The following is a 23,122-nucleotide window of genomic DNA, read 5'->3' on the forward strand; positions in this document are numbered from 1 at the left end:
TCATTTGAAATTCCAAAATTCAACTTTCATTAATCATTATCATTTACTAGTATCATTTACTTTTGATGAAAATTTTGAAATTCAACTTTTACTAGTATCATTTACTTTTGATGATTAGTGCGAGGAAACAAATGGGTACTAACTATTACTATCAACTAATAAGGTGGTTTTCATGTTTGATAATTAGTAGATAAAATTAGTAAAATTAATTTCTTCTTTATTAAGATAAATTAAATTTTTGGTATATTCTTATATCTTTGATATTTTCTATCATAAATTCATGGTGAAGCTTCACGCTCAGTGATTTTCGTAATAGGAGAGACTTTGGCGATAAGTCTGGAGTTGTTTGAAGTTATCAATATAAATAATTAAAATATGTTGTTTATAAAATATTCAGTCAAATAAGCTCATGCATGAGGAGCGAGGTATTGTAATATATTTGAGAAGTGAGAAATCCGCCATCACAATAATGTAAAAATTAGATTTGGATATTTTTTCCATGTAGTCTAAATTTGTATAATTATTAAATTTATTATGACATGCGCATTACACTGAAACACGTATTAATAATGATTGATAAAATAATTTTAGAGTATGCATGTGTTGGCCAAACGATAAGGAGTTAAGTCTATTGTTAAAGATTTTGGGTTGAAGTCGCTTGTGACGTGACCTTTAAATTTTTTTACTTAATATTGTTAATTTATATATAAAAAAAAAATTAGATGAGTGGGGATTAAAAGATTATGAATTTGAATACCTCCACCGCCCTCTAAAAGTCTAAGACCCATCCTAATGATCCTATATATATTATTAGTCCTAATAATTTGCAAAATTTTGGGTTTGGCTATTATTGATAGATTCTTGTAGTGGGGAGGTGTAGACTCTTAAATGCTAATCAGCTCCATTCATTGAGTTCAGGTCAATTTTATCGGATTATCGAATCATTCAAATTTAAATTAATCAAATTAAAAATTAAGTTGAAATTTTTTCGGAGTAATTGGATTGACCAACATTACGAGTCATAGTGGTGGTCAATCGACACAAGCATTATCTGGAGCTTATTAATTTTTGTTATTACCATTATTAAACTTGATATTATTATTATTATTATTATTATTATTATTATTATTATTATTATTATTATTATTATTATTATTATTATTATTATTATTATTATTATTATTATTAACCGAGCATTTCTGTATAGACCACTTGAAGTAATTACTACCAATGAGGTGTCAGTGTCGGCATATTAGAGGTAATTGTGGGTCAAAATATGTAGCCTAACACGAAGATTAGAAGATGGCCACATCTATAATAATTAATAAATAATAACCTACAAATAATATATATAACTCTATATTGAAGATAAATGCGTACTCAATCCAAATATTCAGTTTAGAATTTTGGAATACCTTTTTTTATTTATATTTAATTTATATTGTCTTCTTTTGCTTTCTATTTATTGTTTTGGGCAGATTTCTTTTTTAATTCTTCGAGAGAATTTGAATGCTCAGTAGTATTTTATTGGGGATATTTTGCCCAAAAGTACACAAAATTTTAATCATTTTTAGTTCTGCACTAGACTGTTAAATTGGAGTAACAGTTACTTTAAACTTTATCTCAATATGAAAAATTAACCTTAATACAAACTATCTGAATAACTCCATTGTAACATGACTATGTAAGATGAAATCATAAATTACATGCAGCTTCTAAAATATTCCTTCCTGTCTTATTTTATTGACCTATTAGAGGATTAAATTTATAGTATAAAAATATACAATATGTAGACTTGTATCTAATATAGTGTAAAATGGTTATAAAAAAAAAAAAGTCAAATTAGACAATTGAAAAAAATCAAATATTTTATCACACTTTAAATGATCTTATAAGCTCATAAACAACTTATAATTCTGTTTTAGAAAGCTCAATTATAAGCTCAGCAAATTACACCCTCTTACAAGATGTGTTAAAATCGATGTGTGAATTTAAATTCATAATTGAAGGACTCTTTTTTTCGGGAATATAATAAAGCATTGTTCAATATTTGATTAAGTATATACTCCTATTTCTTAATATATTTACAACTTTTTATTCCAGAAAAAAAAAATCAGCTTTTATGTTAAGTGATCGATCAATTATCAAGTTACTAATTACTTACTATGACACCATGATTAGCTGCATTAATATTTAATATTAATTGTTCTGGGTTTTTGTGTTTTGTTTATTTTTTATTACTCTCATTTTTATTTTGAGAGAGAACTCTTTTAAAAACCATGATATATAATTTCGTATGTAACTCAAGTACTATATATGTGAGTCACATGGTATATACTAATAAAACGAAACACTTTATATAACAGAATTTACGACAGAGATCCCTACTTGGAAGCAAGATGGAATCGTCATTGAATATCTCATTTAAGTTTGTTACACGTTTACTTCAAGCCAAATGTTAATATATATATATATATATATATATATATATATATATATATATATATAGGGGCGCTCCAGTGAGACCCCCTAATTTTAGTGAGATCTAGGGCACGATCTGGTGCGTTTATTTTATCAATTCTATAACTGATATTGTATCTGGAGGGTGATTTTTTTTCTCGCAGGGTTCGAATCCTGGAGGGAGCAGAATATTTTAAATTTTGTTATTCATCAATATATACTGCATTGTTCATCAGTATATACGGCTCTGTTCATCAATATATATGTCTTATTCATTACGAATTTTTTGATTTTTATTTTTCATCAGTATATACATCTTGTTCATTAGATATACGTTTTGTTCATTAGTATTATATGTCTTATTCATTGTACTCATGTTACACGAAAAATAGGGGGTCTCACTGGAGCGCGCCCCTATATATATATATATATATATATATATATATATAGAGTGAGTGATTAAAGTAAGAATCACTCAATAAAATAAGAACGAAGAATCATTTTCAGTCATTCGATCATTAAGATTTATGGTGGATGTATCATTTTGGTGAATGAATACAACATTTGGATTCGAATTCTGAAGAGAACAATTTTTTTATTTTTTTCGAATCAAATAAATTTAGCAACAGATGCATTAATTTTTACAACATATGCAATAATTTTAATGGTTAGCGCGTTCTTACAAAAAATTATAGTTTTCATTAAAACCACACCCTATATATGTACATAATTCAATTTCAATATTTAATAACTGCTTATGAATTGTGATAATGAAATTAATTAAGAAATTATAATTGCATTCAACTCAAAGAAAGAAAAAAGTTTTATAATTTCGTTCCTTTTGCATTCCATATATAGACACTAGTCATCAAAATTCTACATTTACTTCATTAATTTCCTATTTTCATTCCATGTCCTCGTTCATTCTATTACTATATTATCTAGTTTAATTTAATTCCTACCTAATAAATTATAGACTATGGGGGTTTGGGCCTTTTTCTTATTTTCTTATCAGTGATATATAGGCCAGGCTGTTGGGCTCATGTTTTGGGTAGTCCAATTTGTATCTTTAGCAATACACAAAACTTTTGTGATTATTGAATGACTTGCAGATATGGATAGCAGCTTATGAAAATAAAGTCCTAAAATATAGGAAAGTTTACGAAAAGAGTACATAAAATAAATCAAATCAAATCTACATAAATCATTACGAAACAAATTTTAAATTAACTGAAAAATCTGCCTGTCATCAGTTGAGTAATGAAAACTTTTTGTCACTGAAAGAGAGAGAGAGAGAGCTATTCTTCTAGCATCTCTCTTCACGGAATCTCATGCAGAGAAAGAGGGGAAAAAATTGAATCTAAATGGCACTACTAATAGCGTTTGTATAAATTATACAACCCTCACATAATGACATAATTAAGTTGCTTGACTATAACTAGGTTGTAAACGAGTTGAGTTGAGTAGAGTCGAATACTAGTAGGTTCAAATTCGGTTCGAGCGCGATTCAAATTTTTATCTTATTGATTGAATTTGGCTCGTCACTCAATTGCCTAGTTCAACTTGTGTGATATTCGATAATGTCGAATTCGAACTTGAGCTCGATTCGTTAGATATTCATATACATGATGTTCGAGATCTAACTCGTTAAAAATTTAGAAAAAAATTCTAAATTAATATATTACTCGAGCTCGAGCTCATTTAACGGTTTAAAGCTCGTGCACTAACTCGATTGAAAATCTGATTGAACGTTTGTGAACAGACTCGCAAACATGTACACGAACAATCAAATCCGAACATGTCCACGAACTCAACAAGGTGAACACTGTCAAGTTTGACCTCAGTTTGATAAAATTATCGAGTTTGACTCGTTTAGAATAGCTTGTGAGTAGCTTTAGTCATTTACAACCCTAACCACACTAAGTTGTAGATATAAAAATATAATTCTAAATATAATTTACTGACTTGTAAAGTTAAAAACTTAAATCTTTCAAAAATTTACAACATTAGAAATCACAGCTTACCAAAAAATATGATGATTGAAAGAAAAAAATGAGAAACATATGAAAATGTCTGAATATAAAAACAAAATCACTTTCAAGTTTCAAGTATGAAGTATGCCGAGGCTTGATTCCTCGATACTTAATTAGAGTCGAAAATTTGTATGTGTTATAATGCCAGTACAATAACGACACGATATAATAAGATAAGATACAACACAACAGATACAAATACATCACGAGCATGATGCGAACACACATGTTAAATGTTTCATCCATATAAGAGCATCCGCATTGGTGTTACATGATAGCTTACTTTATGAGGGGGGACCACATGGTGTAAAGAGACTGCATTGGGGTTACACGATAGCTTACATGATATTTGTTATGTTAATGGCGCGTGTTTCACACGCGCCTTTTATAAATGAACAAATGGGCTACACGATAGAACGTGTAGCCCTCGTGTAAGTTGCGCCCGCAACGCTTACACGATAGCAAACTTACACGAGTAAGCTGCTATCGTGTAGGCGTTGTGGATGCTCTAAGTCTCATACAAAATTCAAAAATAAAAGCATATTTCTCGAGTTGAAACTTCGGAATGATAAAACTACAATGCAAGACACATGTTTTCCAATTGAGTATTAGCCAGATTTTCAACACAGTAATTTTTGATGCAGGACACAATTACACAAGTTTATAAAATTTTAAAATAAATTTAATTAAATTACATCGTAGGTAAAGAAAAAAAATCAAAATTATAGTCATAGACTTAAATGAGTTGGGGAGACAAAATTGAATTAAAATATTAAGAAAAAAGATGCATGTCACGTGCAGCAGACGTGCCAAATTGAGTGTAAAATTGAATTGAAAAGCTCTAAAGATTTTGTTGCTGCACACTTTTTCGTTCCCTCAATTCCCCTCTCTCTCCTCTCTCGATCCATAGTGTGCTTCTAGGGTTTGGATATTTCTCAACAATTTAGTATTTTTCAGATTAAAATTGTTGATATGAAGCTCACCGTCAAAACTCTCAAAGGCAGCCACTTCCAAATTAGCGTTCATGCTACCGATACCGTCAGTAACATCTCTCTCTCTCTCTCTCAGACCTATCTATCTTCTCCGTATTTTAACTTACGTGAAAAAATTGCATATTTAGTGTTGAATTTTGTTTTATTTTGGAAATTATATTCTTAGTCTGCGTCTAGCTTGAGCACTAGCCCAATTTTTTCAATTCTTCTTTTTCCTTCTAAATTTTGAAATTATATTGGACAATGTGGACTAGTTTATGGACTTTTGTGGTTACTGGCTAAAGCAATTCAAGGGAAAGTAGTAGTCTTGATTCATTTTTTGTTAAATGCTAGGACATGTTAAAAATAGGAGTTGAAATTGTTGAAGGAATTCGAATTTGAGAGTATTTTCTAGAATTTTGATGTATATTGAATCCTTATGAGTTGTCTGTAGGAAAATTTTGGTGCATTTTTTGATGTACTATAAAGTTTTGAACTTTTTGTGGGCTTTGTTTCGGGATTTTAAATGACAAGGCACTCAGTAAAAATTGTGGTGGATGTGGATTTTTTTATTTATTTTTTACTTTGCTTAGATGGATCTGTTATTTCTATTTGATTACTGCATTTTCACTGTTTGAAGAATAGTTCAATGTCATGAAGGGTGTTCTGTTAACATCTGCCTCATTGTTTTCAACTGATCAAGGTCTGGATACTTTTCTATTCTAGATAATGGCTGTTAAGAAATGCATTGAAGATGTGCAAGGCAAAGATAATTATCCATGTGGTCAGCAGTTGTTGATTTATAACGGGAAAGTGTTGAAGGATGAAAGTACCTTAGCTGATAACAAGGTCTCCGAAGATGGCTTTCTTGTTGTCATGCTAAGCAAGGTAACCACTTTGACCTAGGATATTACAGTATGGTAATCATGCTACTAGGTTTTATGCTGATGTACGGATTGTAATGTACTACACTAACCGTGCTGGCTAGTTCTATGTACTTTCCTTGTTTTTGCAATCAACAGTGATTCTCGAAACAATGATCAAAGAGCCTCATTGAACACCTTGTTTATTTTTTCTTTTTTTTCTGCCAAATACAGAGCAAAAGTTTGAGTTCAAGTGCTTCAACTTCTTCTCAGGTGCAAATGTCGGAATGCACATGTTCCTTTTTCTTTGCCCTCTTTATTTTCTTGTTCATTATGTTTTGAGACATTTCACACTTAATTGTTCCTGCAGCCTGCTTCTACTGCTGCATCAGCTAGTAATCCGGCTGCACCAGCTAGTAATCCGGCTGCACCAGCTAGTACTCCGGCTGCACCAGCTAGTACTCCGGCTCCACCAGCTAGTAATCCATCTCCTGCAGCTGAAGCTCGACCATCTGTACTGTGAGTTGTAGTAGAACATCTGTATATGATGCATTACTAATGGTTATATATACCTATTTACGATGTTACTTTCATCATGTAGGGCTCCTAAGAGCACGGGACCAGCTTCTGTTGCTCCGTTAGCAAGGTATGGAACTTTTTTTGTTTGTGGTTCCACATGCTTGTGTAAGTTCTCAGGAGATTTGATAACATTGGTAATATTGATGTCACAGTGATCAATCTGGTTCGTACGAGGAAGCTGCTTCCAGTTTAGTTGTTTCTGATAATCTTGAGCAGACTATTCAACAACTGATTGATATGGGTGGTGGTAGTTGGGACAAAGAGACAGTGAGACGTGCTCTTCGAGCTGCATACAATAATCCAGAACGAGCCGTTGATTACTTGTATTCAGTATGGTTTGATTCATCTTCGTGTTTTACTTTTATCTACGGTGATTAGAATGGATATTGAATCTTTATTTTCCTCTATCAGGGAATCCCTGAGAACACAGAAGTTGATGTTCCATTGGCTCAACCTCCCGTTGATTCCATAGTTGCATCTGGTCCACCAGCTTTAGGAGGACCGAACTCCTCCCCGTTGAATTTGTTTCCTCAGGTTCTTCTTCATCCTGGTGCTGCTTCGTATTTCTTGTTTTTTCATGTTTCTTACCGTCCATCGGAAACTCTCCAGGAGACTATTTCTGGTGCTGGATCCCTCGGTTTCCTCAGGAACAATCAACAGGTGAGTTTTTTCCTGTACTTTGTTCATGGAACCTTTCAAATCTGCTGACACTCCTGAAATGCCTTTTGAGCTCCTATTTTTGAATATATTGTCTATTCCTCTTAGTCATCCTAAAATAATGAGCTATGTAACCAAAGTTTCTTTCATTGGGTCCAGTTTCAAGCACTGCGTTCACTGGTTCAAGCTAATCCACAAATTCTACAGGTTGTCATCGTGTGACTATATATTTGTCTGTGTTGATGGTTTCTTTTTCTTAGAGCTAAATCTGTTTTTTTTTTTTACAGCCCATGCTTCAGGAGCTCGGAAAGCAAAATCCTTCACTCCTGAGACTCATACAAGAAAACCATCAGGAGTTCCTCCAATTAATTAATGAACCCGTTGATGGTTCTGAAGGGTGAGTATTAAGATAGTGCTATATAGATCAGCATGCAGGATTTTGGTCACATAATATTCAAGTAAAATACCTTACTGCTTGACTTGTGTGCTTTGAGCTGTTTAATCTGTGAAATCCGGTACTAAGCTGCATTTAGTATTTTTTTTTTTTTTTTTGATGAAATTACATTATAAATAATACAAACCACACACACACCCCACCTAGTGGTTATTGTGGCCGAGAGTACTCGAACCTGTGACCTCTTGGACAACAGGCAACCACCCTAACCACTAGGTCATCCCAAGGGGACCAAATTTAGTATTTTTACTTTATCCTATGACATCATGAGCAGGGTTTCCAAATTTAAAACATTATTGTGCCCATCACCTCTCTCTTTTCCTCTCAAATTCTGCTTGACCTATGCTTCGAGCTATTTGTTCTGCCAAATTCGTTAATGCTGTGAGGTACTTGTGTTCATCACTTTCACTTTTCCTCTGCCATTGTGGATGGAGTTTCCTAAGCACTTCACTTTAGTTTTCCCCTCTCTCTCTCTCTCTCTCTCTCTCTCTCTTTCACGTGTCGATTTCCATTTTGTTGCAAGGTTTCCTTGCATCTAAAAGTTTATGCATTCTACAATTTCGAACATTATCTATATATGCCTCGTGTGTTGATGTGAACTACATTTCCTGATACATATGTATGTAGACCTCTGAGTAGCTTTCAAATGTTATAGGGATATATTTGATCAGGCTGAGCAGGACATGCCCCATGCCGTGAGTGTCACACCTGCGGAACAGGAGGCAATTGAAAGAGTACGAAACGTGCCAAATGCCCTGGTTCTTGTATATGCTTTATTTTGTGAATTATGTTTGCAGAGAGCAACACTAATTAACTAACATCATTTTTCTAGATGGAAGCCATGGGGTTTGATAGAGCTCTCGTGATCGAGGCATTTTTAGCTTGTGATCGCAACGAAGAACTAGCAGTGAACTACTTGTTGGAAAACGCTGGAGATTTTGAAGATTGACAGCGCTGACAGGTTTAGATTGACGATTTTTAAAGTTCAACACAACAAGGTTGAAAGAATTTTTCCTTGTTATACTCGTAACATTTTGAAAGATATATATGTTTGGTGTTGGTTGAGGGTGTGGATTGATAATTTATTGATGATGGTGATCAACTAAAGTTCGATTGTTTCTGCCTTTTATTAGCTTAGTATGTTTTGACAGTTTGAGAATGTTACAAATGAGAAAAATGGCCTAACACCTAATACAAGTAAATGAAGAAATTTTAAGTGATTGAAAATGCGCCTAAAGGGGCTTTATTTGTTTTGTAATGTTTTTTGGGGGCGCCAGAGAAAATGAGAAATCACCAGACTTTCTAATACTTCCATTCCATCTATATACTTTAGCCCAATACTTGGTGCTTATTTACAAACAAAATAAAATTCTGGAGCAACATTAAGCCAAGCCAAATTGTATCTTGTGAAATCTACTACACACTTGCATCAGACGCCTCGATTACTATGGTTCATCAGAATTCTCTGTCGGGGAAGAGAATTGGTGCGATGAGGGACCAGATGAACAAGGCAGCGGTAGCCCAACCAGTTACAATGCGAACCCAGACAGATGGCCAACCTACATCGACCAACTTCCCGCTCTCTCCAACTGACGTTGACCAACCTGTGAGCAGCATGGCGGAATACATGCTAGCCAGAGAGAAGATTAAGTGGAAAAATGAGTATGAGTATGTGACTGGCTTCGACTTCTCTTTCTCTTTCTCTTCGTACTGCTCGTCTGCCTTGTCTAATGGTAGCAAAGGCCTCCCAGAACCTATGCACGATGAAACCAAAACTGAACTTCAATTCAGGCAATTTCAATGAGGAAATATACATTCAATTCGTAGACATCGTGAGTTACCTTCTTGCCCCTAAACTAGTTAAGAAAAGAAAAAATAGGAGAGATCAAATAATATGCAAGAGAAAAGCATTAGAACATGTGTTTTGGCTGAAAGGGGAAAAAGGCATTTCCAAATAAAAAGCCTACTCGAATATGTAGAAGTTAAATTCTTTTTCTGGAAACATAGGTTTGTAGTGGAAAGTAACTCCAGTTTGACAGAAAGCATTATTTGAATGCTCCACCTAGTAGAAACCACTCGTAATTTCATAATGAATGAAAAACAAAATTAAAAATAACTGACCTGCACGTGGAGAGCTTGGAGGAGAAAGCAACATTGTAGAAGATCCTGCTCGGACAGCAGAATAAACAACAGATAAAACTGTTGTGAGCAGCCCAAGGGCAAGACTACTGGTTGAAACTGCTCTAGAATGCTTGTGAAGACCATTGCATTCGTAATCCCTAGGTTCACTGGCAAGTCCACTGTAGCAGAGGTACATGCAATATAAAGATATAACTGAAGATGGCAAAATGCTTCCACATACCTATGTTGCGTCAAAGAAATAAGATTAGAAATCTACTGAAAACAATAACCACAATAGACTACTATTTTTGTACTAACTTGAACAACAGAAAGAATTTGATGACTGAAGATGAGGAATATAGTAAGCATAAGGATGCAAGACAAGTTCATGAAGTTATATGGTGAAACCTTTCATATCAGCATGTGACGACATAATCTTCATACTCAAAAGCCAACATTGTTAATCCAATGTAAAGTAATGTTTCAAACAAAAGTAGCTTTTTTGAAAAGACAAATATAGGATATCTTATAAGCACTTCCATGTCTAACACCATTTCCCTGATATATATGAGGCCAACACAAGAGCCTGGATAATATGGCAAATGTCTAAAGTAAGGAGCAGATTTAGTGTCTATGACCAAATGCTAGAAGTATTAACAGTTTAACATCTTTCAGGAATAATGCAATTCCAGTAATAGTTTATGGTCACCATTTTGATTAATAGAGGATTGGTTTATGTAACTACAAACATAAAGTTCAGAAACTTACTGATGGATGCAATGTGACAATAGTAAACACAAAAACGAAGATCAAAGTTATCACAATGAAAAAGGTATTGAGTCCACAATCAACTCCGGATGGGGTAAAAAGATAGAAGAGCAGTGCAGAGAACAAAAAGGTTGCCACGTAGCAAACAAGTGAAACCACAAGCAATGCAGCAAACCTGCAAAAACACAGGAAACAGAAGTGAGGGGAAATAAATTGCTATATATATTTTCCTTTTAACTAACAAACCTCAAAGTCAATAAACAAAATGCATAACTCACCAAAATTGTTCACCATATCCAACCCATTTGTCATTCCATCCATGAACAAAATCGAGTAGAAGTACAACTTGAACAAGAAGGAACAATCCCGATCCAAACTTGGAAGTTGCCTCTGCATTTATAATTCAAAAACATACAATAATCAGGAAAATTATCACATCTAGACCAGCTATTATGTTGCTGGTTTCCTTACTTAGAATCTTAGACGTTACTAAGTCTAGTGATAAAGTGACTCAGCAGTGTTAATTGAGTCGGTGTCATTCGTTAGAAGAGAAACTATAACCATATCATTTCTCATCATTATAAACAGAAATTCCCTATTCAGTAGGACTGCTTCATCTTGTTCCTGTTCCTTCCACTTGTAGGTTGAATTCAAAAGAATTTAAGCAAGCTCATCAGGCAAAATAGAGACCAAGTTTATCAGCTCAAGTTTTTTAAACAATATTAAGTGAAAGGACCATCCAGATATTTAGCTCAATTCTAAACTCCAAATATCAATGTGAATACAAGGACAAGAGAACAATCTGGTTATCAAATTGTATTAAAACTTCAAATTCTGACGATGTCAAAGGAGATAGCAGAATGAAGGGAACATGATACAGAATTATTGGCTTCACACACATAAAACTTACCGTAGAAGCTCACGATCCCATTGGGGAGAAAGAACATCAGTATCACCAAAATGCACCAGCAAATGATTTTCATCATCCAACCCCCATGGTGCAAATTGTCCCGAGGATCCTTCTGGTTCTTCACACCAATCATAAAAATAGCAAGGATGGTGAAAAACAAGAAATTTCCCAAGCTCACTCTCAATACTGCATCTGTCTCAAACCATTCTCTATCTGGAGTTTGGTGAAAATGATTGATCCCTTCAAAAAGTTTACAACAGACTATCAGATCACACTGCATCACAAAAAGTAACAAAAAACTGCAACAATCACAGAAAATATATCCCTTATTCCTTGTCTCTACAAAAACCTTCAGAGTGTGTTTAGTTTATCTGTTAACCTTCCTTTGAGTCGGAATAGATTAACTCAAGTTTCTCAAGATAAAAGGCAATATCACATATAGCAACGCTACACCCATAACCCATTATATTGAGGAACTCCCTTATCATTTCCCTACAGAAGTACAACTACAACATCAAAACATGGAAATACTGGTTTTTACATATTAAGTTTTTCTACAATTCAAAGAATTTTTTTTTGCTTACGTGTGATTTGAAAACCCCCGACTGATTTGGCATAAAATCATATATCAACATCAACATATCAAGGGGGGGACAATGCACAGAGTCTCGAGTTTGAGTTTATAAAAATCAATGATACAAAACAAATTGAGCTCCCAAAATCCCATGATACAAAACAAACACTTACATGGGATCTTCTCCATGAGGGGAGCAGCCACCTCGCGGAGAATCCACGAAACAATCAGCGAAAGCGCGAAGAGACCGCAGTAGGCAATGCGAGCGGATCGCCGACTAATCCCTGACACGACCGTGCGGCACGCGTCGCAAGCACAGGCAGCGCAGCATGATGCCAGGCACGAAGCAGCCCACATCTTGCTTCTATGCGAGACCTCCGCGATCGATGATCAAACTGGTGTTGCAGATATAATTCAAACCCTACAGCTGCGGCCGAGTCAAATTGGACATGAATTCAATTCGTCAGCATCATTCGAAATACAACCACGCTCACGATTGTAAAACCCTAGCTAATTCAACCAAATTCGAAGCCTAACAGATAATTCAACAATTTTTTACTACCTGCAAATCGAGCACATGCTCTCTCTCTCTCTCTCTATCGCACACACACACACTGACACACGTATAGATGGTTCAATCATACCTTACTGGGCGAGGAGGAATGGAAGATTGAGAAAAGGCGTGTAAGCTGCAGAGAAGAATAATAGTCCTGATCAATTCTGGAATACCCCAAATTCATGTTTTCCATATATATTACATATGCACCCCTGTACTTTTATGTTATTTTGAGTTTACCCCAAAACGGATCCTTTTGCAAATGCACTAATTGGTTTGAGAGCATCCACGTTAGGTTTTGGGGTGACCTGATAGCTGACCTGATAGAGGGGAGACCACATTAGATTAAAGAGGCTGTGACATGATAGCTGACCTGATTTTTTTAGTTTTGATTTTTATATTTTTTTATTTAAATTTAATTGCACAAATTTAAATAACACAATTTACTTAAAATTAAACTTCATTAATTTTAAAATCCTAAAAATTATATTTTAAAAAAACCTAGACATATTTTAAAAATACTTAATTAAAATAACACAATTATTTAAAATAAAAATCGCATTAATTTAAATTACTAATATTTAAATATAAATTTAAAATTAAAAAATAGAAAAATACAAGCCCAAACATTTTTAGTTTTTCTTTTGCTATTCATTTAAAATAGAAGCCCACATAAAACCCTAAACTAATACTATAACCTAAACCTACCCATGTTCTTGCGTTCCATCTTCATCCTTCATCTTCCTTCAATGGCGCCGCAATAGGTATGTTCAGATTTTTTTTTCTTATATATATAATAGGCGCGTGTGGTGCACGCGTCTTCAACAAAGGAGATCAGGCCAAACCTACACTCGAGTCCCCCTTAGCTGCAGTGGGTGACCCAATCTTGTGGGTGACTCGAGTCCCCTCTATCGGGTCACTACTGTAGATGCTCTAAGCTCATCATGCCTCACTGGCCTCCTCGATGCAATCATGCAAGCATACAAGAGTATCGAAATTGATCGAGCTAAGGTTTAAATTTGAGCTTATTTTATTTGAGATATATTTTAGTTCACAAAAATTTGCGTACACCCGAGTCGTACCCGACCCGAATCCTGACTCAGATCCGACTTAATTGGACTATCCTACCCGAATATCAAGTGTTAATGTTATTTCGATATAATGTTAGTGTCATTTACATGTAGTGTTAGTGTCATTTCAATATAGTGTTAGTGTCATTTTACACGTAGTGTTAGTGTCATTCCAAAATCGTGTTAGTGTCATGTCAAAAAAAATATTTGAAGGCATAAATAACTCGATATTAGAGAAATTATAATGTAATAAGGATTATTTAACTGTAAATACACTAATTTTGGAGGTTTTTTAAAATTACACATAACTTTTATCATGTAACAAAAATATTCTATCTTTCAATTTTTCTAGTTTTCTTGTGATTTTAAATTTATTTGTTGAGTTGTCGGTCAGAAATACCAATGTACTTTATATATAAAAAATGTAAAAAGTTTGTAGATTTTAAAATAAGTTTAATATTTATGTACAAAAAAAATCCAAATTTTATGTATTTTGAGGCAAAGTGATAAGACATGATTGATAAAGGGTTAATTGTCAAAAAATCCACATACTTTTTGTTTTTGAGTTTTTTTTCATGACAAATTTTTTTTATTTGACAATACATGAATTGGAAAATTAAAAGGAAATTTCCCCCGCATTCAATTTCCGGCCACCGCCAAAATGACGCGGATCCAACGTGTCGAAAATTAGTCCAGGTGTTAAATTTAAAATATTACATAAAATCTTTTTTCCATTTGTACATCAATCTTAAGATCTAAAAACCCTAATTTTAGAAATAGGAGTCTGTAACCATGGATTTGCCTTGGGAAGCGAGTTGCACAAAATGCGGCGCCGCCCAGACGCGTGTCTTCGATCCGCTCTCTGATCTGACCGGTCAGATGCGCCGCCGAACTGTCGAAATCTCCTCCATCCAGTCATCGGGCCGTCGGAGACCACTTCATCCGTAGCCAAGAACCATCGCCTGCCGCTGCTATTTCACTATCATGTGAGAAATAGACCACCACCGGCTCCTTCCGCGTCGTTTGCCCGTCGAGCAGGCAGGGATTTACCAATTCATGTATTGTCAGGTAAATTTTTTTTGTCATGGAAAAAGACCAATAAATGGAAAAATATGTGGATTTTGTGGCAATTAATCCATTGATAAAATAATCAATCATAATCAAGTGTTTTATTTGCATGATTGAGTCGTGATTCGTGAAGATCTTACTTGCATTTAATAATCTAATTGAACAATTATTTATCACTTTTAAATTAGATGAATCATGTAATCATTTGTCCAATTCTATCAATTTTATTTATCTCATTCATCAAATTAAACACTCAAAAAAATTGATCGATAAATTATAGTATGTGATAGGCCCACCGCCCAAATCTCAAAATAGTTAAAAAAAAAGATTATGGGCATCTAACTAGGTTGCATTGCTCGTGAAGCTAATAAATAACTTTTAACATTTCCTCCAAAAAAACGAAAAAAAAAAAAATCCACAACTATTTCGAAAAGGTGATGTTATATGGCACTTGGCCAAAGAAAAAGTGAATTTATTTTCGATTAAAGGTGAAAATGAGCATAACTAAAATCGCAATTAAAATATCGAATCGAATAGTTTATCAGTTCCATCGATAACTATCGATAAATGAATTGATTTGGATCTAATCGTAAAAAGAAAATTTAAAATAGATTTGCAATACAACTTAGTATTATTTAAAAAGAATTAGTACATAATAATTTCTTAGTTAATACTTTGATCATTTCCTAAATTTGGATAATCTAATTACTCAAAAGAATCCATTGTTTATATTTGAGATCTAGAAAGTAACATTTACTCGAAAATAATCCCTAGTTTGAGATGTAGAAGCTGATAGTATTTATTAAATCTTGACCCTATACACTTTCAAGGGGTGGAATTAAGTGATATAGTCTTGCCCCCAACCCCATCACTATCAAAAGCTCAATCCCCCAACTTTCTAGAAGATAGAAGCCATGATTGGATAATAAACTTAATTAATACATCAAATGCCAAATCTATGATTGTTATGATTTTATTTAGCTGTTTGTTTCAACAAGGAACTGTATAATGACCTTTTTCATAAATATCGAGGAGTGTCGAATGTTATAATGACCATTTCAGAATAAGACGTAAAATAGTACTCCGTGGTACATATGTTTTTGAGGTGGTTTTGGGTACATTCAGCTGTATCGTATAATCGGGTTATACTTTCACTTAAACTTTAACCTGCAACTATGATTTGAACCCATATATTGACCCAACCTATATAAATAATATTACTTTGAGTACGAGTCAATCCAATTGTACGGTACATCCAGGTGTATCCAAATTTTTGTGTATTTTTTTAGTGAGTCAAGTTTCTTATTTTGCGATCTTTTATATCTAAATTTTTTATCTTCGCAATGACTCCAACTCTTAACTTGTTAGTTGAAGAGGAAGCATCTTACAAATTTAATTGCATTTTATTGTCGATCTTTATATTAATTTATCGTTACATATATTCAATTGTGGTCCACTGCTAATATGAATACGTGAGATCGGATATCATAGTTCGTACATGCAACTTTAAATATCTAAAATACACTAATATCATTACAAATAAAATACTGAATATCTAAAATACACCAATATCATAATTAGTACATACAATACAACGGCGCGACATCTAGCAGCAGATCTCCAGCAGCGGCGCGTCATCCAGCCGGCGCGACATCCAGCAGCAGATCTCCAGCAGCGGCGCGACCTCCAGCACCAGATCTCCAGCAACAGATCGGCGCCGGATATCCACACCATTGGCGCGACTTCCAGCAGCAGATCGTCGACGGAACACAGCAGACCTCGGGCGACCTCCAGCAGCAGATCGGCGCCAAACACAGCGGACCTCCAGCAGCAGACCGGCGCCGAACACAGCAGACCTCCAGCAGATCTCCGCCGGAAATCGGGATTTCCAATCTCGGTTTTTCTCTGCACTTGTCATCTCGGATCTACTCTTTCTGCTGTAGCGATAAAGATCTCCACTACTAGCAGACCTCCTGCAGCAGAACTCCAGCAGATCTCCGCCGGAAATCGGGATTTCCAATCTCGGATCTACTCTGCACTTGTCATCTCGGATCTACTCTGTTTGCTGTAGCGATAAAGGCGACGCCGCCGCCGATATTGCCGCTTGTGCTCTGGTTTCTATCCGAACTCGAGAACCTTCTCCGCGGCGACGACTCTCGACTGCTTGGTTCTTCTGTTTGGTTCTGTGCAGTTGGATTGAGCCGTTTTGAATTTTTATGCTGCCAAATTAACATTGGTGGTTTTAATGGAATGGAGAGAGGTGAGGAAAAGAAGGGTTGGCCAACCCTTTTCTGAGAGAATACCGGCAAGGTACCAAAGATATCCAAATCCTAGGAACACAAGCCTCAGTTCGAGAAGAACCTTCAATGGAACAGACGGTGGTAGATTTGGGCGGCAATCGACGGGGGGGAGTGGAATGGGAGGGATAAGGCGATCACCACTTTCTTCGTCAACAATTTGCCAGACGGTTGCAGCGCGGATTTCCTGAGAAGAAAGTTTGCCACGGTCTTGGAACCTACCGAAGTTGTTTGTCCAAAAAAGAGGGATTTGCGTGGGAAAGCTTTCGGTTTTGTTAGGTTCGGGGGGGTGAGTTTTCCCGATAAGTTACTTGCGGATCTGAACACGCTATGGATCGGCAGTTATAAAATCAGGGTATATAAACCAAGGTTTGAGCGAGAACTGAGGGCTGAAAGGCGGGAGGATTTGAAGCTTGAAGGAGTGGTTGATAAGGGTCAGGAGAAAGTTCGTGTTTTGGAGAGAGCGGATAGGAAAGCTGGAATTTCCTTCAAAGATATTCTCACGGGGAACGAAGGTAAGGAGACACGAGCAGAAGAAGTACTTCACTTCAAGCCAACGGAGGAGGAGAAAGCTTGGATACTTGGGGCGGTTACCGGTCATTTGAAAAATGAGTTCTTGTGGGAAGAGGTCAAAGACGAAATCATCGGAGAATGTTCGGGGAAATTGAAAGTTTCGACACTTGGAGGGAATCTCGTTCTCTTTCAGAGTGCATGCGGACATCCAATTGAAGAAATCCTTAAAGAGATGGACGAATGGTTTCAGTTCTGGTTCTTGTGGAGTAGGAAATGGAAGATCGGCGATGTTTCGCATCAAAGAGTGGTCTGGACCAAATGGGTGGGTGTGCCTTTACATGCATGGAATCCTCGTTTTTTCAACGATGCATGTGCTAGCTTTGGTGCGGTACGAAAAATTCATGAAGGCACCGCGACAAATGAAAAGTTCGATGAAGCCTTCATTCAGGTTGCCACGGGCCTCTATTCATGCGACAGAATTTTGGATTGCGTGATCGAGGGGACGTGTTTCAAAATTCGTGTCGAGGAGGTCCGAGATGCACCCAATCTCTGTGCCGGATGTAAGGCGGAGGAGGAGAGGACGGAATCGGACTCCGATTGGTCTTGGGAGGAGGACTCAACGGGGCCGGCAAATGCTATTATCGAGGATGACGACAAGCAATCTTACAACAGCGGCGGGGTTTCATTGTCCCAAGGAACAGTCTCTTCGCTTCCACCATCGCGTGAGGGGGGTAGAACAGAGGCTCTGATATCCAATGATGAAAATGCGGCGGAGGTTGTTTCGTGCGGGAAAAAGGTGCCTAAAGGGAATGTGGGTGGCAATGTCAGAGGAAGACCTGTTGGGCCGAAACAAAGGAGTCCCAGGTCAGGTCCAACCGAAGCCCAGTCCAGTAAAGAAGATGAAGGCCCACATCATCTAGAGAGTGGCCCAGGAAATCAGGAAGCATTTTTGGCCCAGCCCTTTCTTGACTCTTGCGGTTTAGTCTCCCAGAGCCACCAAACAAGTGGAAAATCAGCGTCTCTTTTTGAGGAAGAAGTCACAATGGGAAGGGAAAATGGATTCGCGGAAGGTCAGGTGGGAGAGAGTTCATCCTGTCAAGTTTTTGCCAAAGAAACGAGGCTTTCAGCCGAGTCTGGATCGGAGAAAGACAAAGAACGCGAGGGCCAACCACGACAGTCAGAAGGTGAGGAGAGAAGACTTTTTCTTCAGGAAATGACCGAGAAAGATATCGCTGGTAAAGCTCTCGAAAATAACAAAAAGAAAAAGAGCAAGAAATCGAAGAAGGTGTGCGAAACACAGGGAGAAAACAATGGTTGGGGAAACTTCATTGCGGATTTGGAAACCGAAAGTTTGGAAATCTGGAAATTAGGGAAAGCTTTGGGCCTTTCAAGCCAACTTACAGATCAGGAGATGGCCGCGCAAATTGAGGACCAAGAGGAAGGCAGAGTGAGGACAGAAGCTGGGAGTCAACCAAGTAAGTGTTCATGAATTTACTGTCATATAACATTCGGGGCCTTGGGAGTACTGGGAAATAGAAAGATGTTAGTGAGATTGTAAAAATGCAAAAGATTGACTTCTGTTGCCTTCAAGAAACAAAAATGACTGAGTTTGATTCATTGGTGTGTAACTCTTGGTGGGGTTTTGATAATTTTGATCTTGCGGTTCGGAATTCTGAAGGGCGGTCTGGTGGTTTGGTTAGTGCTTGGAATAAAAATGTTTTCCAAGCTTCTAGCAAATGGGACGTGAGCGGGGCTGTGGTGGTGAATGGAAAATGGGTTCAAGATGATGTTGGGTGTTGCATCATTAATGTCTATGCACCAGTTGGTTCGGAAGAGAAATCTAGACTTTGGGATGTTATCAAAAATATAGTGGAACAAAATGTCGATTGCGGTGTCTGTGTGATGGGGGATTTTAACGCGGTGCGGAAGCGGGGAGAAAGAGTCGGAAGTGGGGATTCTTATGGGGCAGCAGATGCAAGAACCTTCGACAGCTTCATCGGTGATAGCGGCCTTACAGAAATCAGATCTCAAGGGCGCAAATTTACGTGGTTTAAGCCGAATGGGATGTGTAAAAGTAAACTGGATAGGTTTTTGGTTAACAACGCGTGGCTGCGTCAATGGGAGGGGTCGATGGGACGTGGTCTGCAACGCACCATTTCGGATCATTGCCCTATTGTTTTGGTGTCAAAAGCAGAAGATTGGGGACCAAGGCCTTTCAGATTCCTCAATGTGTGGGTGTCACATCCGGAGTTTGAACAACAGGTTAGGAAAGTGTGGACAGCGGACGGAATGACGGGATGGAGATGCTTTGTGGTCAGTGAAAAATTGAAGAAATTGAAAACGGAACTGAAAGAATGGAATAAATCCACTTTTGGGAATATTGATGAGAAGATACAGGTTTTGAAGACTGAATTGCAAACTCTTGACCACAAAGATGAAGAGCATGGAATTGAGGAGTCCGAAATCATTCGAAGAAATGAAATCCAAGCGAATATTTTCCTACAGCTGAAAGACAAACAAAGGGTCTTGCAACAGCTTGCTAAGGTTCGGTGGCTCAAAAGCGGTGATCTTAACACGGGATTCTATCACCGAGCGATTCTTGGGAGAAGGAAAAAGAATGAAATCTTGGGATTATACTTTGGAAATCAGTGGGTGTCTAATCCAGGGGAGGTCAAATCCAAAGTTCGGGAACATTTCGAAGTATTCTTCAAAAAAAGGACACGGCTTCTGCCAAACCTCCCCAACGATTTCCTCAAGAAACAACTCTCTGATGAAGAGCGGAATTGGCTGTGCAGGGAGTTCGATTTGGAGGAGATTAAGGAAGCGGTGTGGAGCTGTGGTGGCGACAAGAGTCCTGGTCCAGATGGGTTCACGTTCTCCTTCTGGAAAAATGCATGGTCGACAGTCAAGGATGATCTTCTCCAAGTTCTGAAAGAGTTTTTCGAGAACGGGAGGATCCCCAAAGGAAGTAATACTTCGTTCATTGTTCTAATTCCGAAGAAGGAAGGGGCAGAGAAGATGGATGAGTTCAGACCGATCTCCCTGATCAATAGCTTATACAAAATCATTGCAAAAATCCTTGCAGGGAGGCTGAAAATGGTGATGGGGTCTATTATCTCGGACAAACAGTGCGCTTTTATCAAAGGACGGTTCATTCTTGATGGTGTGGTTATTCTCAACGAAGCAATTGCGGAAGCAAAGAAAAAGAAGAATGGTCGTATTTTCTTCAAGATCGACTTTGCTAAAGCTTACGACTCCGTTCAATGGGATTTCCTTGATGCTTTATTCGGTCTTATGAACTTCGATCAGAAATGGCGTAATTGGGTTAAGGGATGCCTCGACTCGGCGTCAGGCAGCGTGCTGGTGAACGGATCGTCCACAGGTGTCTTCAAAATGGAACGAGGTCTAAGGCAGGGGGATCCGTTGTCCCCTTTCCTCTTTTTAGTCATCGCCGAAGGGTTAAATGCCTTGATGGAGAGAGCTACTGATCTCCAGCTCGTGTCTCCGGCTGTTTTGGGGATGGATAAAATTTCTGTGTCACATCTTCAATATGCAGATGACACAATATTCCTGTTGGCAGCTAACGAGGGGAATGTGACTTTTATTAAAAGGATCCTTCTTCTCTTCCAATTCCTTTCAGGGCTCAAAATCAACTTCGACAAGAGCAACTTGATGGCAGTGGGTGTCGAAAATACGTGTTTAAGGAGGTGGGCAGGTTATCTCAACTGTAAGGAGGGATCTCTTCCTTTCAATTATCTCGGTATCAAGGTTGGGGGACGGATGAATAGCAGTGTGGAATGGAGTTGCGTGGTGGAAAAAGTGTTGAGGAAAATCAGAGGTTGGAAGAAGAAATCTCTTTCTTTGGCAGGGCGCATCGTTCTTGTGAAGTCGGTCCTTCAAGCCATCCCAGTGTTTCAATTGTCTTTTTCCTTCATTCCTAAATCGGTAATTCACGACCTCAACTCCGTTTTTGGAAAATTTTTGTGGGGGGGAAGTGGCGTGTCTAGGTCTATTGCTTGGTTCAAATGGAAAGACATGTGTGTCGACAAGCTTCAAGGGGGATTGGGCTTTCGAAACATTGAATGGTTTAACAAGGTCTTGGTGTTTAAATGGGTGTGGAGGTACTTGGTCGAGAGGGAGGCGTTGTGGGTTAGGGTGATTAATTCCTTGTACGGGGATTTGTCAAGAGGGGAGGGGGGGGAGTGGAGGGTGGAGAAAAGAGGCGGGATGAAGGGATGGTGGTCGAAAATTGTTGGGAGGGTGGGGAGGGAGGAAGAAAAGTGGTTTAGTGGCAATATTCAAAGGATTATGGGGAATGGTAGAGAGGTTAGTTTTTGGGGTGAGACGTGGGTGGGGAATAGCAACCTCAAGATCCTCTTCCCTAGACTTTTTAATCTTAGCCTCTTTAAAGATGGTAATGTGGAGGAGGCTGGGAAATGGACGGAGGAAGGGTGGGTGTGGGATCTCAAGTGGCGAAGGGAGCTGAGGGAGAGGGAGAAAGAGATGGAGGAAAATTTGCGGTCAGTCATTGGGGCGCTTTCTCCTTGCCCAGACCTCAAGGACGGCTGGAGCTGGAAGGACGCAGCGGGGGGAAATTTCTCGACTAAAGCGGCCTATGAGGAGTGCGCAAAGGCGGAAGGTGATCATTTTGGGAGACACATTGAAGCTAGCGCACAACTGTGGACGGCACCGACCCCTAACAAAGCCAGAGTGACAGCTTGGAGAAGCATTTGTAACAGGCTGCCAACATGCGAAAACCTTCTCAAAAGGAATGTCCTCATCCCGGCCGAAGAACAGTGGTGCAATGCGTGTGTGTGGAGGGAGGAAACAACTGAACATTCTTTTCTCCATTGTCCGAAAGTCGATCGCGTGTGGGACAAAATCAATCAATGGATCGGAATGAAAACGGCTAAACCACAAAAAGTCGAACATCATTTCATGTCTTTCATTGGAGGAGGAAGAGGTAAGAGAAACAAGAACTTCCTTAAAGCTCTTTGGATCGGGACTGTTTGGCTGATCTGGAAGTATAGGAATGAGAGTAGGTTTGAGAACAAGAATTGGGAGGTGTCCAATCTTGTTAATGAGGTCAAAGGGAGGCTTTGGAGCTGGAACAAAATCTTCCATGTGGTCGAGTCCAATGTTCCTTTTACCTTGTGGTGCTCTAACGAGTACGCACCACTTGTATGATGTTTTTGGTACTCCTGGTACCGTCCCAATTTTTTAATAGA

General features: G+C 37.7%; 2 protein-coding genes across 3 annotated transcripts; one reads left to right on the forward strand and one right to left on the reverse strand.

Moving 5' to 3' along the window:
- The first annotated feature begins 5,321 nt into the window (after nucleotides 1–5,321).
- On the forward strand, nucleotides 5,322–9,133 carry LOC130988022 (ubiquitin receptor RAD23b). Of its 2 annotated transcripts, XM_057911766.1 has the most exons (12): nucleotides 5,322–5,531; nucleotides 6,191–6,352; nucleotides 6,562–6,600; nucleotides 6,698–6,846; nucleotides 6,929–6,973; nucleotides 7,059–7,236; nucleotides 7,318–7,440; nucleotides 7,516–7,566; nucleotides 7,723–7,770; nucleotides 7,851–7,960; nucleotides 8,673–8,751; nucleotides 8,850–9,133. In XM_057911766.1, the coding sequence occupies exons 1-12, from the start codon at nucleotides 5,466–5,468 to the stop codon at nucleotides 8,964–8,966; spliced, it is 1,167 nt and encodes a 388-aa protein (XP_057767749.1). In that variant the 5' UTR covers nucleotides 5,322–5,465; the 3' UTR covers nucleotides 8,967–9,133. The 2 variants fall into 2 exon arrangements, with proteins under 2 accessions (XP_057767749.1, XP_057767748.1); XM_057911765.1 differs by having other exon boundaries at nucleotides 5,324–5,531; nucleotides 7,318–7,566.
- A 101-nt stretch (nucleotides 9,134–9,234) lies between these two features.
- LOC130988021 (uncharacterized) lies at nucleotides 9,235–13,197 on the reverse strand. Its single transcript, XM_057911764.1, has 7 exons — nucleotides 13,035–13,197; nucleotides 12,564–12,817; nucleotides 11,817–12,056; nucleotides 11,185–11,296; nucleotides 10,907–11,081; nucleotides 10,139–10,379; nucleotides 9,235–9,771 (listed from the first exon to the last, which is right to left on the reverse strand). Exons 2-7 carry the CDS (start codon nucleotides 12,745–12,747, stop codon nucleotides 9,473–9,475), a joined length of 1,251 nt encoding a protein of 416 aa, XP_057767747.1. The 5' UTR covers nucleotides 12,748–12,817; nucleotides 13,035–13,197; the 3' UTR covers nucleotides 9,235–9,472.
- Nucleotides 13,198–23,122: the final 9,925 nt, after the last annotated feature.

The sequence above is a fragment of the Salvia miltiorrhiza genome, chromosome 6 (genome assembly GCF_028751815.1).
Source record: "Salvia miltiorrhiza cultivar Shanhuang (shh) chromosome 6, IMPLAD_Smil_shh, whole genome shotgun sequence".
NCBI lineage: Eukaryota > Viridiplantae > Streptophyta > Magnoliopsida > Lamiales > Lamiaceae > Salvia > Salvia miltiorrhiza.

What these genes read in the sequence shown, in the direction of transcription:
- LOC130988022 (XM_057911765.1), top strand. Translation starts at nt 5,466, where the DNA reads ATGAAGCTCACCGTCAAAACTCTCAAAGGCAGCCACTTCCAAATTAGC. An exon ending in TTGTTGTCATGCTAAGCAAG is followed by an intron (nt 6,353 to 6,561) that starts GTAACCACTTTG and finishes TGCCAAATACAG; the next exon opens with AGCAAAAGTTTGAGTTCAAG. An exon ending in CTAATCCACAAATTCTACAG is followed by an intron (nt 7,771 to 7,850) that starts GTTGTCATCGTG and finishes TTTTTTTTACAG; the next exon opens with CCCATGCTTCAGGAGCTCGG.
- LOC130988021 (XM_057911764.1), bottom strand. Translation starts at nt 12,747, where the DNA reads ATGTGGGCTGCTTCGTGCCTGGCATCATGCTGCGCTGCCTGTGCTTGC. An exon ending in GGATATGGTGAACAATTTTG is followed by an intron (nt 11,082 to 11,184) that starts GTGAGTTATGCA and finishes GTGTTTTTGCAG; the next exon opens with GTTTGCTGCATTGCTTGTGG. An exon ending in TTGTCACATTGCATCCATCA is followed by an intron (nt 10,380 to 10,906) that starts GTAAGTTTCTGA and finishes GACGCAACATAG; the next exon opens with GTATGTGGAAGCATTTTGCC.